The sequence below is a fragment of the Cucurbita moschata genome, unplaced genomic scaffold (assembly GCF_002738365.1).
Source record: "Cucurbita moschata cultivar Rifu unplaced genomic scaffold, Cmos_1.0 Cmo_Scf00032, whole genome shotgun sequence".
NCBI lineage: Eukaryota > Viridiplantae > Streptophyta > Magnoliopsida > Cucurbitales > Cucurbitaceae > Cucurbita > Cucurbita moschata.
The window spans coordinates 42,012-62,183 of NW_019268548.1; the positions used below are offsets into that span (position 1 = coordinate 42,012).

Genomic DNA, 20,172 nt, shown 5'->3' on the forward strand with positions numbered 1-20,172 from the left:
TTTTTTCTCAAACTTATTTTACGCTTAGATCAATGTTCAATGGATTTTGTAAAATACTAAAATGAGCAAATAACTTTTCTGAAGATTTTAATGACCCTTGTTTTAAGGAGGAAAAAAGTACAATGGTACACCTAGTGTTTAAGTTTCGTATTTTAACTAAATATCAAGTTCATCAAATTTGATTTCGTACCATTTCGTTCAAAAATATTGATAGAAACTTAGTTTTTCCACATAATAATTTAAGTGCACAAGTTAACGACCTAGTCTAAAAGGGGTAATTTGACTCCAAAATGACCCAAAAATGAAAGTGTTTATGTTTCGTATTTTAACCCAACCTATGTGCCAATCAAATTACTAAATTTGTCTACTCCTTCCATCCATCCATCCTGAATCAGACCAATTTGTCTACTCCCATCCATCCGTCCTGAATCAGACCAATAGAAACCACAAAATACCAATCAGCATCACATGACAGCATCTCTATTCAGAACACACGCTGGATTCCAGCAATGAACACCTGAACAAACTGAAACTCTGGAAGCAAGTAAACCTCGACAGTACAGATGAAGCCCCATGAAATTGAAACAGAGTAGAAAGGAAAATATCTAAAAGCCATAAGAAATAACCATTCATACCACTCACATCAAATTATATTTTTCCTCATTAAACTAAAGCTGGTTTTGAACAGCCCCACTCGATCGCTTGCTTCAGAAACTCATCAAGGATATTAATTAATGACGAAGAATATACTATAACAAGCCTTCGTGGTAGTGACTGCCAGTTTATAAGTACTAACCTTGCTCCAACGCCCAAATACAAGCCGTCCTGCACACAAACAAGTCACTGCACACATGAAGAAGACTTTGAAAGCACCAAATGGTGAAAGAGAACTCGAAAGACAAATGATCGAGACTATACAAGTGTACAAGAAGGAAATACCATCCTGTGGCCACCCCAGCCCCAGCTGATGATGATGCCATCTCAACACCTAAAACAATTTTCTTCCGAGGAAAGGCGATGGGGCAGAATGAGCGAGATGAGGAATTTATATGCAAGGGGGACCCCATGAAATCGAACTTGAGACGGCTCTCAAATTCAATGATCTATATTGCAATTTGAGAGTACCGGCTCCTACAGGGGATCACCATAGTGGCGGTGGAATATATGGAGGGAGAATAAACAAAATGAAGCAGGGGGACGTAATAGACAAAACAAAATATAAATATAAATAAGTCTCTTGCCTTATTGTAAGGTCTCGATTTGCTATTTTTATTTTTTTAAAATTCTCATTATCCGATGTAAAAATAAAAACAAAATAAAAAATAAAAATTAGCAAAGGACAAAACTTCACATGGTCTTTACGCAGCAACACTTTGGGTTCTCGTACTGAAAACGTGATTATCACTGTAGCATTAATTAAGCTTCGACTAGTTGAGTTGTCTATCTCTTAATTTAAGACGAAGGGGGCATAAAAGTGTTCGTTCAACGCCGGCCACCGGGTTTTCTCACAGGACCGGCGTCCTCTTCATCAGACTGAATGTCTCCGTATTGCCACATTCCTCGTCGATCTGTCCGTGCTTCCTCTTGGTATCCTTCTAAACTTCCAAATGCAATTTGTCTTTCCTTGGATTCCCACTTCTTCCTTTTCTCTAGTCTAGCAAGTCCTTCCTGAAAATCCATGGCAGAAAAAAGTATTAGCAATCTGGGCCACACATCTTCAATAAATTCTCGTTCTAACCAAATAACAAACATATTAGGATTACAATCCTGAGAATATTTTCAGCTCATTTCTAATATCCCTAATATTCTGTATGCTTGGTGAACAATTATTCTCTAAACAAAAGAACTGATGAATAGCATATATATACATTGCATCTCTAATTATCTTCTCCCAATTACCCCGCCGTTCTAGTATTTTCTACTTTGACTGCAATCAGGGTTGTTGATCCAGATAATGAAGATGAAATCGCAAGAATTATGACAGACTATTGAAGCGAGAAATATAACAGAGGAAATTAAATTGGGAAACAGGGACATTATTCGAACCTGAAGCATCAACGCATTTAAACTATGCTCCGATCCAACAGCAACAAGAGTGACAATAAGAATATTCCCAGTTCCCTGTCCTTTAACTTTTCCCCCAGAAGTATCCTTTTCTTCAATTGTGGCCACAAATTCCGTTGCACCATTAAGCATGTAATCACTCAGATACTCAGCTGCTTCCTGACCAAAATCCTCATCCAGACTAGGAACCTTGATGTGAGCAAGACTACACAGCTGAGCGAGACCAGGGGCAGAAGACATAGAAGGATCAACGGGACGTAGTCGACCATAAGGTACAGCCTCTTGATTTCCAAAATCTATATAGAACACTTCGAACATATCTTTCAGGGATTCAGCAGCCCCTCGAGGTGTATTGATAATCTATGACAAACAAGTTAAGAACAAAGCAGACCGGAGTCAGGACTCTAAAAGAAATTGTCGCCTGTGATAATATAATATAGCCATAGAGAACTGATTCAATTCAACGGACTTTATACAAATAGAACTAGAAGTAGCAGTACTGAACATTGCTGCAGACTGCAAATTGAAGTCCAATCTAACTGGAAAATTAGCACACTTGTTCATGGTCTAATTAGTAATTGACATGTCTGGAAGTGATTTAGCACTATGTCTGTCATCGCCAAAATCTCTTCAAGATTGCTTCTTCAATTTTAAAATGGTGACGTTTGGCCACGGAGGAAGATGCTTTTTTTATCAAGTTTTTTTTCTCTATCCAAAATTCGTCCCTTCTTTCTAACTTTATTCTCTAGCTAAAACTTATATCTAGTTTTTCTTATATCCTCTCCAAATTTTTTGTCCTACCCCAAGTTCATTCCTCCCTTTCAATTTTAACCCTAAAAAATTCTCCCTAATTCTCTGTCGTTATCTACTTTTCGTCCCTTATTTCCTTTTTTTTCCTTCCTCAAATAGTCCCTTCCTTCCCTCTAAAACTTCACCTGTATTCTTATCTCCAACCTTTTTTTCCCTAATAATTTTTGTTAGAATCACTATTGAGAACAAACATTATTTTCTTAAAAAACATTTTTTATTAAATTAATATCAACTCTAAAAAATGAAACCGTTTGAAATGATGAACAATTAAACAATTTACAGAAGTAATTATAATTAAATCCCTTCAGCTAAAAACACACTAAAACCACTCATAAATATAGACCCTAACTAGGCAAACACAGGATAACGATCTTCTATAGGTAACCTTCCTAGCATCCCAGAGATCAGTCAGCGAAGCCCTTGCATTTCCTAAACCTCTTGGGACACTAGAGAGAAAACAGTATGCTGCAAAAGTCAGCAACTAAAGTCTTGCCGTCCAATTCTATAGAACACATTGTTTTTCTTCATCAAAGTAAACCACGAATATGACATTTAAATAATTGGTACAAAAACCCCAAAAGGCGAAGCTGTAAATCATCACCAATGCAGTACACTTGCGAGCTGATTCTTTTATACTCAGAATTCTGCCCAACTATAAAACCAAGTGACCCGAAATTTTTTTATAGCTAAGATACTAGTGGGTTATTTGGTGTCTTGGATAAATGAGCACACATTATGTTTTGATCTTAGTCTATAAATGAATTGTTTGGTAATCATATTACTCAATGTGTATAGCTATCATTCCATAGGACTACCTTGCAGAAAAAATGAATGTACAGAAAGTTCATATTGAATGTAAAAGAAAGCTTCTTCCAAACACTCACCATTGCCCTGTTCCACGAGTTGTCTGCACTAAATTGAGCAAGGACGATATCACCTTTCTTAGGACTAAAAGCACCAATTAAAGGGACTTCTTGAAGATTCAAAGCCGCAAGCTGTTTCTGCAGAGAAGTGACCTTTTGGTCCCCAATTGTCTGGACATAAAATTTGCCACCACCCAACACCTCAGTGACAATTACCTGAGCGAAGCAATAGAATAGGTGAGAAGCAACAGCAAAAAGAAAACGGTTTCTCAGAAACATCCACCACATCCAAGGTGCATACCTTAAGCACTTCTTTCTGTTTGCTTTCAACAGCTGCACCATTGGGCACTTCCTCCCCTTCAACATAGTTCTCCCAGATCTGCAAAAACTCAAATCAGCATGATCTTATATAGACATGACTCATTCACCTTTGTCAACGTCTAACCTTGAGCTTCTGACGCTTAGCAGATCGTTCTGCTTGTTCAAGAAGGTGAGCATCAGGCATTCTATCACTGGTAAAGGAAGTTTGAATCTTTGCCAAGCCAGCCTCAACTAGAACCACTGCCATATTGGTCCTCGCTTCCCATAGGGACCCCAAAAAGGTTCCCGTTCTATCAACAGTTTCCACTTCAATCTATGCAAATGAACCCTTTTAGATCAATGGCATTGAAAGAATCTACAAAAATATTGGAAAGGGAAAATACCTCCACATCTCTCTGCATTATCTTCCGCCGCATTATGGCAATTGCTTCATCTGAATATGGTTCATCACGACCAGGACATCTCACACCTGAGAAAGCGAAAGCAATGCTACACGTCTCCTTTGGAATCAACAATTTGAAACGGTGACCACTGAGAACATATTCAACAACAGCTGGAATCCTCCTACTCCGGTGTAGGAATGGTAAAAAGTCTCGGGATTTTTTGGCTGGTGCCTGCAAACACACACATGATACTTTGAATTCATTCAATAAGGTAAAAAGTTGTCATTGTTAAAATTGATAAAAGGATAGAAGAAATTTAGCATGGTAGATCGTCAAGTTTCATACTGTCAGAAGGTCTGTCACATGCATGACAGGAGGATCCTTGGCAGAATGAATCCCTTTCTTTCCAGCAATAGAACGCGATTCAGCCGCAAGAAGTGCATCATAATAGTTCGATCTCTCCTCAAAATCACGATGCCTAATCACAGTGCCAAAACCACGTGATACCACTAGCTCAGCCACATTCACCCCAGCTTGTTGGCCACTACTGTCTTGAGCAGAAGTGTCCTCATCCTCAGCCTTAGTAGAAGACAACAGAAAGACAGATCCAAAATCCATCACTCTAGAATCTGGAGCAGTTGCAGGTCCCTCCACCATGCTGACCTTCCTAGAATACTCCATTTGGACTTTAACCTAAAAAGAGAATTGTGATCTCAAATTACAATTCACCCCAGAATCATCAGAAACAGACTAGTAATTAATACCATACTTGTCGACCAATGAGGCGTGTTCTTAAGAACTCTTTTGCTTCACGGGCATAAGGAGCAGGCTTCTCATCCCTACGGGGATTGCCCATTTTTGGACACCTAATACTTGATAGGTTGACACGTCTCTCTGCCAATGGACTACCATATGGAACCGAGTCATCAGCCACAATAATGCAGTCACCGCTTACAACTTCTACCACCTGCAAAATGCCAAGATAAGATGATATAAAATAAGGAAAAAAAACCTTAATTAAGTCTATCAATATTATAGACTAGTTGACATATAATTACCTTCCCCATGAAATTCTGATCATGAATTGCCTTTGAATTCGTTGGTGGAGGTACATAGTTAGCCCATAATCTTAGCCGGGTTTTCTTCGCCTGTAGCTCTGCAGCCTTCAGCCGTCGCTTAGCATCTTCTTCCATCATGTTTGCACTCCACTCAACATATTTAGCTAAACCCTGGATTTAATTAGAGGGGGGGGGGGGCATGAGGTATTCCTTTGAATATTTTTATAATATCACATATCTCATTCAAAAGAAATTGATTAAAAAAATGATTAAGAGAACAATGCAGTAGCTGGGATTAAAAAAAAAAAAAAAAAAAANTGGATTCCCACTTCTTCCTTTTCTCTAGTCTAGCAAGTCCTTCCTGAAAATCCATGGCAGAAAAAAGTATTAGCAATCTGGGCCACACATCTTCAATAAATTCTCGTTCTAACCAAATAACAAACATATTAGGATTACAATCCTGAGAATATTTTCAGCTCATTTCTAATATCCCTAATATTCTGTATGCTTGGTGAACAATTATTCTCTAAACAAAAGAACTGATGAATAGCATATATATACATTGCATCTCTAATTATCTTCTCCCAATTACCCCGCCGTTCTAGTATTTTCTACTTTGACTGCAATCAGGGTTGTTGATCCAGATAATGAAGATGAAATCGCAAGAATTATGACAGACTATTGAAGCGAGAAATATAACAGAGGAAATTAAATTGGGAAACAGGGACATTATTCGAACCTGAAGCATCAACGCATTTAAACTATGCTCCGATCCAACAGCAACAAGAGTGACAATAAGAATATTCCCAGTTCCCTGTCCTTTAACTTTTCCCCCAGAAGTATCCTTTTCTTCAATTGTGGCCACAAATTCCGTTGCACCATTAAGCATGTAATCACTCAGATACTCAGCTGCTTCCTGACCAAAATCCTCATCCAGACTAGGAACCTTGATGTGAGCAAGACTACACAGCTGAGCGAGACCAGGGGCAGAAGACATAGAAGGATCAACGGGACGTAGTCGACCATAAGGTACAGCCTCTTGATTTCCAAAATCTATATAGAACACTTCGAACATATCTTTCAGGGATTCAGCAGCCCCTCGAGGTGTATTGATAATCTATGACAAACAAGTTAAGAACAAAGCAGACCGGAGTCAGGACTCTAAAAGAAATTGTCGCCTGTGATAATATAATATAGCCATAGAGAACTGATTCAATTCAACGGACTTTATACAAATAGAACTAGAAGTAGCAGTACTGAACATTGCTGCAGACTGCAAATTGAAGTCCAATCTAACTGGAAAATTAGCACACTTGTTCATGGTCTAATTAGTAATTGACATGTCTGGAAGTGATTTAGCACTATGTCTGTCATCGCCAAAATCTCTTCAAGATTGCTTCTTCAATTTTAAAATGGTGACGTTTGGCCACGGAGGAAGATGCTTTTTTTATCAAGTTTTTTTTCTCTATCCAAAATTCGTCCCTTCTTTCTAACTTTATTCTCTAGCTAAAACTTATATCTAGTTTTTCTTATATCCTCTCCAAATTTTTTGTCCCTCTCTACCCCAAGTTCATTCCTCCCTTTCAATTTTAACCCTAAAAAATTCTCCCTAATTCTCTGTCGTTATCTACTTTTCGTCCCTTATTTCCTTTTTTTTCCTTCCTCAAATAGTCCCTTCCTTCCCTCTAAAACTTCACCTGTATTCTTATCTCCAACCTTTTTTTCCCTAATAATTTTTGTTAGAATCACTATTGAGAACAAACATTATTTTCTTAAAAAACATTTTTTATTAAATTAATATCAACTCTAAAAAATGAAACCGTTTGAAATGATGAACAATTAAACAATTTACAAAAGTAATTATAATTAAATCCCTTCAGCTAAAAACACACTAAAACCACTCATAAATATAGACCCTAACTAGGCAAACACAGGATAACGATCTTCTATAGGTAACCTTCCTAGCATCCCAGAGATCAGTCAGCGAAGCCCTTGCATTTCCTAAACCTCTTGGGACACTAGAGAGAAAACAGTATGCTGCAAAAGTCAGCAACTAAAGTCTTGCCGTCCAATTCTATAGAACACATTGTTTTTCTTCATCAAAGTAAACCACGAATATGACATTTAAATAATTGGTACAAAAACCCCAAAAGGCGAAGCTGTAAATCATCACCAATGCAGTACACTTGCGAGCTGATTCTTTTATACTCAGAATTCTGCCCAACTATAAAACCAAGTGACCCGAAATTTTTTTATAGCTAAGATACTAGTGGGTTATTTGGTGTCTTGGATAAATGAGCACACATTATGTTTTGATCTTAGTCTATAAATGAATTGTTTGGTAATCATATTACTCAATGTGTATAGCTATCATTCCATAGGACTACCTTGCAGAAAAAATGAATGTACAGAAAGTTCATATTGAATGTAAAAGAAAGCTTCTTCCAAACACTCACCATTGCCCTGTTCCACGAGTTGTCTGCACTAAATTGAGCAAGGACGATATCACCTTTCTTAGGACTAAAAGCACCAATTAAAGGGACTTCTTGAAGATTCAAAGCCGCAAGCTGTTTCTGCAGAGAAGTGACCTTTTGGTCCCCAATTGTCTGGACATAAAATTTGCCACCACCCAACACCTCAGTGACAATTACCTGAGCGAAGCAATAGAATAGGTGAGAAGCAACAGCAAAAAGAAAACGGTTTCTCAGAAACATCCACCACATCCAAGGTGCATACCTTAAGCACTTCTTTCTGTTTGCTTTCAACAGCTGCACCATTGGGCACTTCCTCCCCTTCAACATAGTTCTCCCAGATCTGCAAAAACTCAAATCAGCATGATCTTATATAGACATGACTCATTCACCTTTGTCAACGTCTAACCTTGAGCTTCTGACGCTTAGCAGATCGTTCTGCTTGTTCAAGAAGGTGAGCATCAGGCATTCTATCACTGGTAAAGGAAGTTTGAATCTTTGCCAAGCCAGCCTCAACTAGAACCACTGCCATATTGGTCCTCGCTTCCCATAGGGACCCCAAAAAGGTTCCCGTTCTATCAACAGTTTCCACTTCAATCTATGCAAATGAACCCTTTTAGATCAATGGCATTGAAAGAATCTACAAAAATATTGGAAAGGGAAAATACCTCCACATCTCTCTGCATTATCTTCCGCCGCATTATGGCAATTGCTTCATCTGAATATGGTTCATCACGACCAGGACATCTCACACCTGAGAAAGCGAAAGCAATGCTACACGTCTCCTTTGGAATCAACAATTTGAAACGGTGACCACTGAGAACATATTCAACAACAGCTGGAATCCTCCTACTCCGGTGTAGGAATGGTAAAAAGTCTCGGGATTTTTTGGCTGGTGCCTGCAAACACACACATGATACTTTGAATTCATTCAATAAGGTAAAAAGTTGTCATTGTTAAAATTGATAAAAGGATAGAAGAAATTTAGCATGGTAGATCGTCAAGTTTCATACTGTCAGAAGGTCTGTCACATGCATGACAGGAGGATCCTTGGCAGAATGAATCCCTTTCTTTCCAGCAATAGAACGCGATTCAGCCGCAAGAAGTGCATCATAATAGTTCGATCTCTCCTCAAAATCACGATGCCTAATCACAGTGCCAAAACCACGTGATACCACTAGCTCAGCCACATTCACCCCAGCTTGTTGGCCACTACTGTCTTGAGCAGAAGTGTCCTCATCCTCAGCCTTAGTAGAAGACAACAGAAAGACAGATCCAAAATCCATCACTCTAGAATCTGGAGCAGTTGCAGGTCCCTCCACCATGCTGACCTTCCTAGAATACTCCATTTGGACTTTAACCTAAAAAGAGAATTGTGATCTCAAATTACAATTCACCCCAGAATCATCAGAAACAGACTAGTAATTAATACCATACTTGTCGACCAATGAGGCGTGTTCTTAAGAACTCTTTTGCTTCACGGGCATAAGGAGCAGGCTTCTCATCCCTACGGGGATTGCCCATTTTTGGACACCTAATACTTGATAGGTTGACACGTCTCTCTGCCAATGGACTACCATATGGAACCGAGTCATCAGCCACAATAATGCAGTCACCGCTTACAACTTCTACCACCTGCAAAATGCCAAGATAAGATGATATAAAATAAGGAAAAAAAACCTTAATTAAGTCTATCAATATTATAGACTAGTTGACATATAATTACCTTCCCCATGAAATTCTGATCATGAATTGCCTTTGAATTCGTTGGTGGAGGTACATAGTTAGCCCATAATCTTAGCCGGGTTTTCTTCGCCTGTAGCTCTGCAGCCTTCAGCCGTCGCTTAGCATCTTCTTCCATCATGTTTGCACTCCACTCAACATATTTAGCTAAACCCTGGATTTAATTAGAGGGGGGGGGGGGCATGAGGTATTCCTTTGAATATTTTTATAATATCACATATCTCATTCAAAAGAAATTGATTAAAAAAATGATTAAGAGAACAATGCAGTAGCTGGGATTAAAAAAAAAAAAAAAAAAAGTCAAAAGACTCCAAGTATAAATCTCAACTAGGAAAAGAAATATATAAATGCATAAGAAAGTAACACAAGAACTGTAGACTGAAATATCATACTACTCTGGATCATAAGGATCTAAGCACAAGAAAAAACGGAAAAAAAAAAAAACCAAGCAATTAGCTAAGCATGGAACAAAATAAATAAACTAAACATCACCATGAGAATATCCAGTCACAATCATGCAAATGAGTACTGTTAAGATGTACCAACAGAAAAAAATACAAACGACTTACATTTTCTACCAGCTCCAGTGCCAGATCTTTCGCTGTTTCCCCATCAGAGTAGTACACTGACCCAATCAAATTGCTAAATTTGTCTACTCCTTCCAGGACAATCCGGACCTGTGAATTCATCCAGAATCAGACCAATTGAAACCACAAAATACCAATCAGCATCAGATGACTTACATCTCTATTCAGAACACGAATCTCTGTAAAATGTTTGGCTTCGACTCCAAACGTTTCAGGAGCTACTTCACCAGATGATGTAGTAGAGACAGCAAGCCTTTGTGCAGAAGTTAAAGAAGCTCTTGGTTCAGCTGAAACCTCACCATTCAGGTCATTAGAGGAATTGTCTGTTTCAGCAACGGTGTCTGGAGGAGGCCTTCTTCCCATAGATGGTGACTAGAAAAGCAAAATAACATGGAACCTTAATCCTGAAAAAGGTTTGCTCTGAACTCGAGAAAATTTCCTCATCAATAGGCTGTTACTCATAACATTTACTACATACCTGGATTCCAGCAATGAACACCTGAACAAACTGAAACTCTGGAAGCAAGTAAACCCTGACAGTACTGCCATCTCGAACCTGCTCAACAATTCCCTCCATTGGCTTCCCTTTGTTAGCAGCTAACAAACCCATGGCATCCAAGTTATTGGGATCACCAATGGCTGACGGTGGTAAGTTTCTAATGGATGCCTCAGCGGAACCAGGAACCTAAAGAAAGCAATAAGAGTAACATAAATTACATTTTTTATACTATTATACAAAAATCTTCTGCAAGATATACAAATGCAAGACCTGCTAAAATCTGTTAGCTCAGACATTGAAGACTGCATAAAGATCACAGACTAAAAATATCTATTCAGAACACGATGGTTTATTATATTATCATTTCATATTCCTAGAGTCCCTTATTCTTATGTACGGCATTTATCATTTAGCATGGCCAACATTTTGAAAAGTGTAAATTTTGCAAAAAAAAAAAATAATAATAACGGATGAAACCCCATGAACTAAATGCAAAAATTGAAACAGAGTAGAAAGGAAAATATCTAAAAGCCATAAGAAATAACCAATTCATACCACTCATTTCAAATTATATTTATCCTCATTAAACTAAAGCTGGTATTGAACAGCCCCACTCGATTGCTTGCTTCAGAAACTCATCAAGGATATTAATTACTAACTCAAAAGTGACAAAAGAATTATTTAATGTGGACTACGACTTGGAAAACAAATTGTAGTAGTGACTGCCAGTTTCTAAGTAGTAACCTTGCTCCAACGCCCAAAACCTTGTTGCTTTGCTTGGTCTTCGAGACGCAGTAGCTCTGCAAGGTAAGGGCTCACTTCACCCTTCTGCTGACCTTGCTCCCTTACCTGCGCATTTATAATTTCAATAACACCAAGGAAAAAATGCAGATAACAAAAGTGGACAACTTTAACCTCAGAAAGTACATAACCTTAGCCCAGCCTTCAGAAACAACAAGTGCAGCAATATTCTTGTCACCAAGAAAAACAGAACCGAACTCTCGACCAATGGATGGCACAGTATAGTCCACTCTAAAGGCAACCTCCTACAGGAAATATGTACTGTTACACCACTATAAGACAAAGCATCTTCTCGACCTAAGAAGCGCAGACACTTTAGTTCGGCTAGCGTTTCCGTGTTCAATTTGCGATGGACACTTGGATATTAAGACACTTGTTGGATATGTGTCAGACGCTTGTTAACGCAATAGATGTGTTAGACACTAGTTGTACAAAGTCGAGATAGATCCAACATTGGCCAGACATGCATGAAACACTTGCTAAGTATACTAAATAGGCACATATATTACAAAAATAATAAATTTTGAGAGTCAAATACATCAAACTAATTTGTTTTACTTTGAATTTGTTTCCTGACTAAAATTTTTACATATTCTAAGAAATGTATATTTTAATAAATGTGTCCGTGTCCTAGATTTTAAAACAATGATGTGTCATCGTGTCCAAGCTGATACATTCCAAGCAACTTTTGAAAAAAGACTGAAATCATTCTAGAATAATAACCTTTCCAATGCATAGCTTTCGCAAGTATTCTCTACTTTCCCATGCAAATGGCTCATCAACACCACCCCGTCGAGCCTGAAAATGTTCAAGCATCCAAAGCAAAATAGCACAACGTCAGCATTGATTTGTACAATATTATCTAAATTTACAGCTACCCAAATAGTAAAAGAAAAAGAAAAGGAAGGTCTCAATAGCTATTACCTATTTCCCCAACCCCTTGAAATTATAAACCCCACAAATCCAGAACTCATAAAGCAATCAACCTTGCTATCTACATGTGTACATATATACTATAACAAGCCTTTGTGCACACAAACAAGTCACCGTACACATGGAAGACTTTGAAAGCACCAAATGGTGAAAGAGAACTCGAAAGACAAATGATTGACTATAGAAGTGTACAAGAAGGAAATAAAGCTGAGTCGCTTACCAATCTTGGAGCGATCAGAGAAGATAAAGTAATGGTCTTCTCAGGAGTGGGTCCCGCTTTGCTGCTAGTCATGGCCGTAATTACCAAGCAGTCCCCTGACGGAACGGCTTTAACCCTGCCTCTATACCATCCTGTGGCCGCCCCAGCTGATGATGATGCCATCTCAACAGCTAAAATAAATTTACCCACAAGAAGTACTAATTAGAGACAAATTCAGGAGTTATTATGCTATGAACACAATATGATTGAAATTCAAACATCGACATCATATCAATTAATTAGGCAAAACAATTGAGATCTCGGTCATGAAAGAATGGTCAATCCGCATAATGACATGCATGATCACAACAACGCGATGGATTGAATTGCAGCACCGCAAATGACCCTCGTAGATCAGATCTACCCGGCGATCACATGAATTGCGAATGTAATTAAAACAAAATAATAGTTCAGGACGATTATGCTGGTAAGAGTAAAAGAAGGATGTGCTAGAAGATAGGAAATAAAATCATCAATCTAAGCAACGGAATCGGAAGATATCGATCATGCAAAACATAAATGTTCATAATTATACAATTTCGTGTGCTTATGCAGATCGGATCGGAACCCTGCCGGCTTGGATCTACAGAAATAACGATATCAAGCTACCGTCACCTTGAATTTTTTGAATAATTAATAAAACTGAAAGATTAAAGCAAAGGAAACAGGGAACGGAAAGGGAACTGACCGGAGCCAAGATTGAATCTTTTTCTTTTTTCTTCTTCTTCTGAGGAAAGGCGATGGGCGGCGGATCGGGGACAGAATGAGCGAGAGATGAGGAATTTATATGCAAGGGGACCATGAAATCGAACTCGAGACCGCCATTTTGCTGCCCCCTGTTTTAGGTATAATTACTTTCTATACCAAATACGAGATGGATGGATATTCTCATTTCGATCAAAAAGTAAACCACGATTTTTAATAAATAAATAAAACCAAAATCGTGATGTTAAATCATAAGCATCCCTCAACTTAGACGTTGGCTTATTTGGCTTCTTGATTTAAAATGTCAGTAAAATAAAAAAATTGTGGTCAAATTATTAAAATAATTCAACTAATTAAATTTAATTTTAATTTTCTAAATTGCTTTTAATAAAATCATATAATTTTTTTTCCAAATATTTAGTACGCCTTATATTTCAAGTTGTATATGGTAAAGTAAATTATATGGATGGAGATATATTCATAAATTTTATACAATTATAATAATTTATTAATCAAATAATAATATGCTATAAATTTTAATTAATTAATAAGTATATTATAAATATTTTATTTTTAATAAAATTATTATAACTAATTAGAATAATGACATTCTTAAAAACTCAAATACAATGTACAAGTAAATAATGATATGATTAAAAATAATAATAAATTGTAAAATAGTAAGAGAAAAGAAAAAGAAAGGTGAATAAATTTAAATTAAAAAAAAAAGTAAATAAAATGAAAAAAATAATAATAAAATATGGAGGCAAGTTTGGGATAAAACAAATACTTTATATTATATTTAATTTTCTGACATTCTATTTGCCAATATCATCATAAAACAAACTTTGAATCAAACCTCTCCTAAATGGTTCGAAGGGGGACTACTTCTAAACCTCTTTCTCATCAGCATCATCCCCTAAATATTCAATATGCATGCTCTATTTACAGAAAATAGAACTAGAAATGACCCTCTTTTGGAGAATCTGTTGCAGGAGGCCGTAAAGATGATGCATGTGGCACTATTCTAAGAAAGGCCTATAGGATGTTACAAGCGGTAATGAGCTTGTCTTATCATAGAAATTCCTAGCAATTCATCAGCAACTCTTTATCTTTAATTACCTGGCGGACGAAGAAGTCCCCAGTTGAGAGCCATTCCAAAACTACAACTGCGTGCCCAAATGACAAATACAAGTTGCAAAGGATGGTAAGTCAATAATATTGAGTCGGATGTATACATACATGGTGTTCAAGTTGCAAGTGAACCGTTTGCCAGTATATAACACTATTAGTAGCTTACAAGCTACACCAATCGTAGCAACAATCACTTCCCATTATTACTCATTGTTTAAAAAATTCTGGAGGTAACACACCTCCCGACCACAAATAATGTACCTCCAATTCTCAACCTGCAAACTGGCATCTGCCAAGTATATTTTTTTTTTTCTCTTTTTTTCTTTTTTTTCCCCCAAACCATAACACAGACAGACTGCCTCCTAATCAAGTTCCAGCCATTTTTTCATCCTTTCGTAAACTAAATACGTAATGCTTGCAGCCGGCACAACTTTAAGTAAATTGGGCAAAAGACCTTTATAGAAACCACCATAGCCTTCGCGCTTCAATGTCTGCCAAAATACATCTGTCATTCCCTGATAAGCAGCACCTCTATTTGAACTTTGGGCTTGCATTCTGAAAACAATTCCGAAGTACCTCAATCTCAATCAAAACCAGGATCACAGATACTATTATTTACCTTTGATTTTACTACACGAAGAAATGGGTAAAGTAAAAGTCATCCATACCTCGTTCGAATAACTTGCAATGGGTAAACACATGTGGCCCCAAGAGCTCCAGAGATTGTTCCACAGGCTAGTTGCACGAGAGGTCCAGGATCTGATGATATTTGGGTGGGAAAGGGGGGTTACCATAACCAACTTTAAGTAACAGGTAAGCGAAATAATAATAATAATAATAATAATAAATCACGCACCAGAGTCTTGTAGAATATATGTTTTTGATACATCTTTCAATGTCTCATAGGCAGCAAGATCAATGCCAGCATAAGGGATAATGCCAAGAAGGGAAGGTACAAGACCTTTGTAGAAGACCCGAGGTCCCTCGTGAACCCAGAGGTCTTTTGTAAGTTTTCCTAACTTCGGAACCTTTTCACCTTCACAAGAAAAAGTCTGTAGCCGAGTTTTCAGGAGATCCAAAGGATAGATAGCAGTTTGAGCGACTGCACCAGCAATACCACCAGAAAAAAGTCTCCCGGCAGTTCCAATGTCACGCTTTTCTTCATCTCTACTGTTCGCAATCATACCCTTTAACATCTCATAAGTGTAAAATTTGATGGCACTTTCAGGTGCAACCTTCACAACATTTAGCCCATTACCTCGGAAAAAACCCAAGAGACCATCTTCCTTCCATATCTTCTTTATAGCTGGCATAATCCATGCTCGGGTTGTCTGTACTTGCAAAACCACTTTAAGTCGATCTAGAGGAGCTGTTGCAGTACGAGAAGCAGCTCCTGCTATACCTCCAGCAATAAAGTACCTGAAAGGATGGACATACTTACTGATGCCTTCTGGAATTACAGCCTGTTCTCCAATATCTACAAGGCATACCCTTTCCCAGTGATGATATATGTTTTCAATGGTAGCTTCATGTGGATAAAATAGAAGAAAGTCCCTCCACTCTTCAAAGGTTATGATTCCATTATTATCCTTATCAACATGCTCCACAAACCGTGCAAGTTCCTCGTCATCAATTTCTATACCTAGAAAATTAAAACTACCAGGGACATAAGATGACAAGATGTGTGACATACTGAATCAAACACAATACTGATCACTGAGGAGAAGAAATGTTAGTCAAATTAGACAATGGAAAATAAATTTAAATGGTGTCAGAATTAAATAATGAAATTAATTCTGAACAGGTTAGGAGATAGAAATGACAAATAATCAAACAAGGTATTGGTGGAGATACGGTTCAATTTATGCACCATATTACCCATCATTTAAACTAAAACGGTTGATGCATTGCGCCTCATTGACCAAACTAAATTCCAAAAATAGGTGTGGTTAGACATTAAGCAGCAGTCAGTATCAAAATCTAAGAAACTATAAGGAATTCAAGTTGAAATTTTACTATGACGACACATTGACAAATTCCTAAGAGTGTCATACAACATAAGAAGCAAATAGTTAGCCACACATTGCCAAATGTGAAGACTAATATTAAACAAAATGAAAAGACTTAAAGTGATAACCATATATTTTTATTTATCCTTTGTGCATACATACAAAACTTGAGCTCCTTCTAATTGCCCGCATTTATCTATATTAGCCATTTAGAGGGGGTCTGTCCTTTGTCCTTCAAGGAAAAATCAATTCATTACTATCAAATAATCTATCTCAAGGATAAATTTAATACCTATCCAGGTTGTTGGAGAAACATCCGAGATATATCCCACTATTTTGATTCATATTATTATCCATTCCCATTATTTTGACATTATGCGTATTTATATGAACATATATTAAAATGATTTGCATTTAAAATTTAATATGCTCTCAATGATATAACATATAAATATCAAGACAACAGATCCTAATTTATTTTTATTTCAAAATACATAAAATTGTGAAATGTGATTAAACAATTTTAGAAACGTGAAATGAGGATGCTGACAATCATTTTTTGTCCAATTTGTTCATTCTCTAATAATAATCATCAAACACAACCCTTCGTTACACTTTTTATACTTTTCATTAATATAAATAATAGACCATCATAGTTAAATTAACATTCTTAAGAGGAAAATTTGGTATGTAATTTTAAGTGTTCAGTAAATAGTTGAATATGGTCTTCTTTATAAAAAAAAAATTAATAAATAAATAAATAAATAAAAGATATACAAAGTATCATATAACCATTTAGAGCACTCTTAGAAAAAATTAATTAATTATCTTAAGTATTAGCTTATTAAAGTATTTTAATCACATTACTATTATATATTAAAATTTCTTAGTCTTCAATCAATATCAATTATATACATCTATATATCTAACATATAAATATATATAATCAACCGAGAAACAACCTATCTTTTATCAATAATATAAATTTAAGAATAATTTTCTGAATTGCATTTTCTGTCTAGATAAAGAACTAACAAAGAAAGGCTTAAGAAAAAAGCATAAACTTTTAACATGTTTGCCCGTGTGATACCAATTTTCATGGAATTTTAAAAAAAAAAAATGTAAATGTTCATAGAAAGTTCAAAAGAATAAATACTAATTTTAATTCGTATGAAAGAATTTTAGAAAGCAATATTAAACGGTAGTAATGAGTAATATACATCAAATGTGATTAAAAAGAAAGAAAAGGGTGAAATAGAAAATGAGGCAGAGAAAGGTATAGTATACCAGCCTGAACAAGAGCATCCCACAGCTCTTCCGGAAGAATACATCCATTGTGCTCAACATCAATTGCTTGAAAAATTCGGTAGAGCTCTAGTTCCTTAACATCCATGTAGCGGCGAAATTCCTGGTAGTCTACCCTGCCATCTCTATTGGCATCACAGACCTTCAGGAGATCCTTAGCATATTTGTATTCGGCGGGTATTTGTAGAGCCAACAATCCAGCTTCTATCTGAGCATAGTCAAGATATCCAAGGTTGGCAGCATCAAAAAAATTAAAAAGACTACGGGTCCGAAGATCCCTTTCCTCCTTGGACTCACGCAGTGCAAGGAGCACATGTTCTAGGGAGATAGGTCCAAGCTGTTTGACAGGATTGCAACAGTCAGTAGGACGCCGTGGGTTTCCAGAAAAAGCAGCCTCTTTGGCGTCCATGTTTTGAAATACCAAGGTGATCTCTGGTCTGTAATAGATGATGGGTTAAAAAATCATCGTTCAAAACTTACTACAGTTCCCATAATTACAATTATGTTTTTCATTGGATACTTAAACACATTAAAAGGTGTACTGTGAAATAGATGAGTGTCGAACAAAAAGGCAAGTGTTCAAGCAGATGGAGTGTTTCCATCAATTACCGAAAATTCTACAGCCTCATACAATCTCAAGCTTACAAATTTCATTAGGACAACAAAACTACAAAGGGCCACCAAGAAATGACTAAAACGTTAAGTATCCTCCTGGCATTGTAGATTATATTTCAGTATTATCATAAACAACTAAAATAAAAAATACATTTCCAACTTCATTGGTAATTACTCAAAATATGACGATTGCCTGAACAGACGAGAGAGACAAAAAAATTCTAATATGTAATAAACAAAAATTGTCCCCGAGGATTTTAATTACCACGTAAAAAAATAAATAAAGGTAAAGAACCGTTCAAAATGAAATAAGACTTTGAAAACAAATAGTAGTAGTTTGGGTGTCTGAGCAAGAATCTTACTCCAATGTCCAAGGTTTAGCAGCTGCCTAGGTCAGTCTTCGAATGTAGTTCTGAAATGTTAGGATGGGACTCACTATACACTACTATCCACCCCCTCCCTTCCCTGCGTCATCAAATGCCGGAATTTTCTAGTCGCCGGGGATAAGAGAGCCAAGTCCTAGACCAAAAGGTGGCACAGTGTAATCACTGGAAATCCGAATGCAACCTCCTACAGAAAATACATACAGTTCAATTCTTTACATGGTAAATGTATCTTCTTATAGATGAGGGATGCAATCGACTCAATTACTACATAAAAGAATAAATAACTCTCAAATACTCAGAAATGTGACTTGACATTTTGATATCAGATCTACTCAACAATCACAGGAATTGCAAATGTAATTGTTAAGAAAGAAAATAGCAGAGAGAGAGAGAGAGAGAACGAAAGATGATTTACAAGAAAGAGTCATGGAATTAATTGTTAGCAGCAGAAGCGGAAGATCTCGAGAACGGAGAAAAGATGAATATTGAAATGTTTTGCGTACCCAGTTCCGCGGATCGGCTTCGAAGACTCTTAGCTCCTCCGTTGGATCTAAAAAAATGATGATATCGAGCCCACCCCTACAGCGTTCCCGTAAATTTAAACAATAAGTAGTTAGACCGAACGCTGTGACCAATAGGAACGGCCGGTTCCGGCGGCAAGAAGGCTACGGACGACGAATCAACAGACATAAGAAGCAAGAGAATAGGAATCCATATATACAGAGGGGACCATGTGCTCCAGCTTCAAGAATCGCTTGCTGCTCTCCATCTTGGTACTTCATGTACGCATAAATAAGACGATAAGGGTCTTCTGAGTTTGGGGACAGATGCCCTAACTTGTGCACAGAGAATCGTGGGTGATCGATGAGGCCCGATGTGATGAGATATAAGTTAAAGAAAATTGGTGTTTATTCTCCTCCTTTTTTCTTGTGAGCTCGTCAACATTCGAGAGGCGGAATGCGAATCTTGATTAACATATATCACTTAATTGAGTTATTCTTTGGATCCTAAATTTAGTCTCTCTATTCAATTTGTTTGTGTTTACACCATTTTAACATGAAACCAGATTTAATGCAAAATCAAACTAATAATATATAATTTAATGGGTGAAAGTATATATCACCCAAAAATGCTATCCAACGATTTTTCTTAAAAAGTACGTGAATAACGATAAAACAGGTTTATTAAATTTTCAACGGGTTACAATATATACTATTGTCCAAAAT

General features: G+C 36.9%; 3 protein-coding genes across 3 annotated transcripts; all 3 read right to left on the reverse strand.

Moving 5' to 3' along the window:
- Positions 1–1,219: 1,219 nt before the first annotated feature.
- LOC111429852 (ribonuclease TUDOR 1-like) lies at positions 1,220–5,695 on the reverse strand. Its single transcript, XM_023065897.1, has 9 exons — positions 5,500–5,695; positions 5,211–5,408; positions 4,787–5,134; positions 4,442–4,672; positions 4,183–4,371; positions 4,039–4,116; positions 3,759–3,953; positions 2,047–2,424; positions 1,220–1,668 (listed from the first exon to the last, which is right to left on the reverse strand). Exons 1-9 carry the CDS (start codon positions 5,635–5,637, stop codon positions 1,483–1,485), a joined length of 1,941 nt encoding a protein of 646 aa, XP_022921665.1. The 5' UTR covers positions 5,638–5,695; the 3' UTR covers positions 1,220–1,482.
- Positions 5,696–5,794: 99 nt separating this feature from the next.
- LOC111429886 (ribonuclease TUDOR 1-like) lies at positions 5,795–13,593 on the reverse strand. The gene is made up of 18 exons (XM_023065958.1): positions 13,481–13,593; positions 13,328–13,375; positions 12,754–12,923; positions 12,324–12,398; positions 11,732–11,845; positions 11,544–11,648; positions 10,779–10,985; positions 10,457–10,672; positions 10,283–10,390; positions 9,697–9,867; positions 9,408–9,605; positions 8,984–9,331; positions 8,639–8,869; positions 8,380–8,568; positions 8,236–8,313; positions 7,956–8,150; positions 6,239–6,616; positions 5,795–5,860 (listed from the first exon to the last, which is right to left on the reverse strand). Exons 3-18 carry the CDS (start codon positions 12,913–12,915, stop codon positions 5,795–5,797), a joined length of 2,841 nt encoding a protein of 946 aa, XP_022921726.1. The 5' UTR covers positions 12,916–12,923; positions 13,328–13,375; positions 13,481–13,593.
- Positions 13,594–14,692: 1,099 nt separating this feature from the next.
- LOC111429853 (calcium-binding mitochondrial carrier protein SCaMC-1-like) lies at positions 14,693–19,921 on the reverse strand. Its single transcript, XM_023065898.1, has 6 exons — positions 19,450–19,921; positions 18,923–19,130; positions 17,928–18,382; positions 15,488–16,273; positions 15,300–15,390; positions 14,693–15,186 (listed from the first exon to the last, which is right to left on the reverse strand). The coding sequence occupies exons 3-6, from the start codon at positions 18,352–18,354 to the stop codon at positions 14,994–14,996; spliced, it is 1,497 nt and encodes a 498-aa protein (XP_022921666.1). The 5' UTR covers positions 18,355–18,382; positions 18,923–19,130; positions 19,450–19,921; the 3' UTR covers positions 14,693–14,993.
- Between the last annotated feature and the right edge of the window lie 251 nt (positions 19,922–20,172).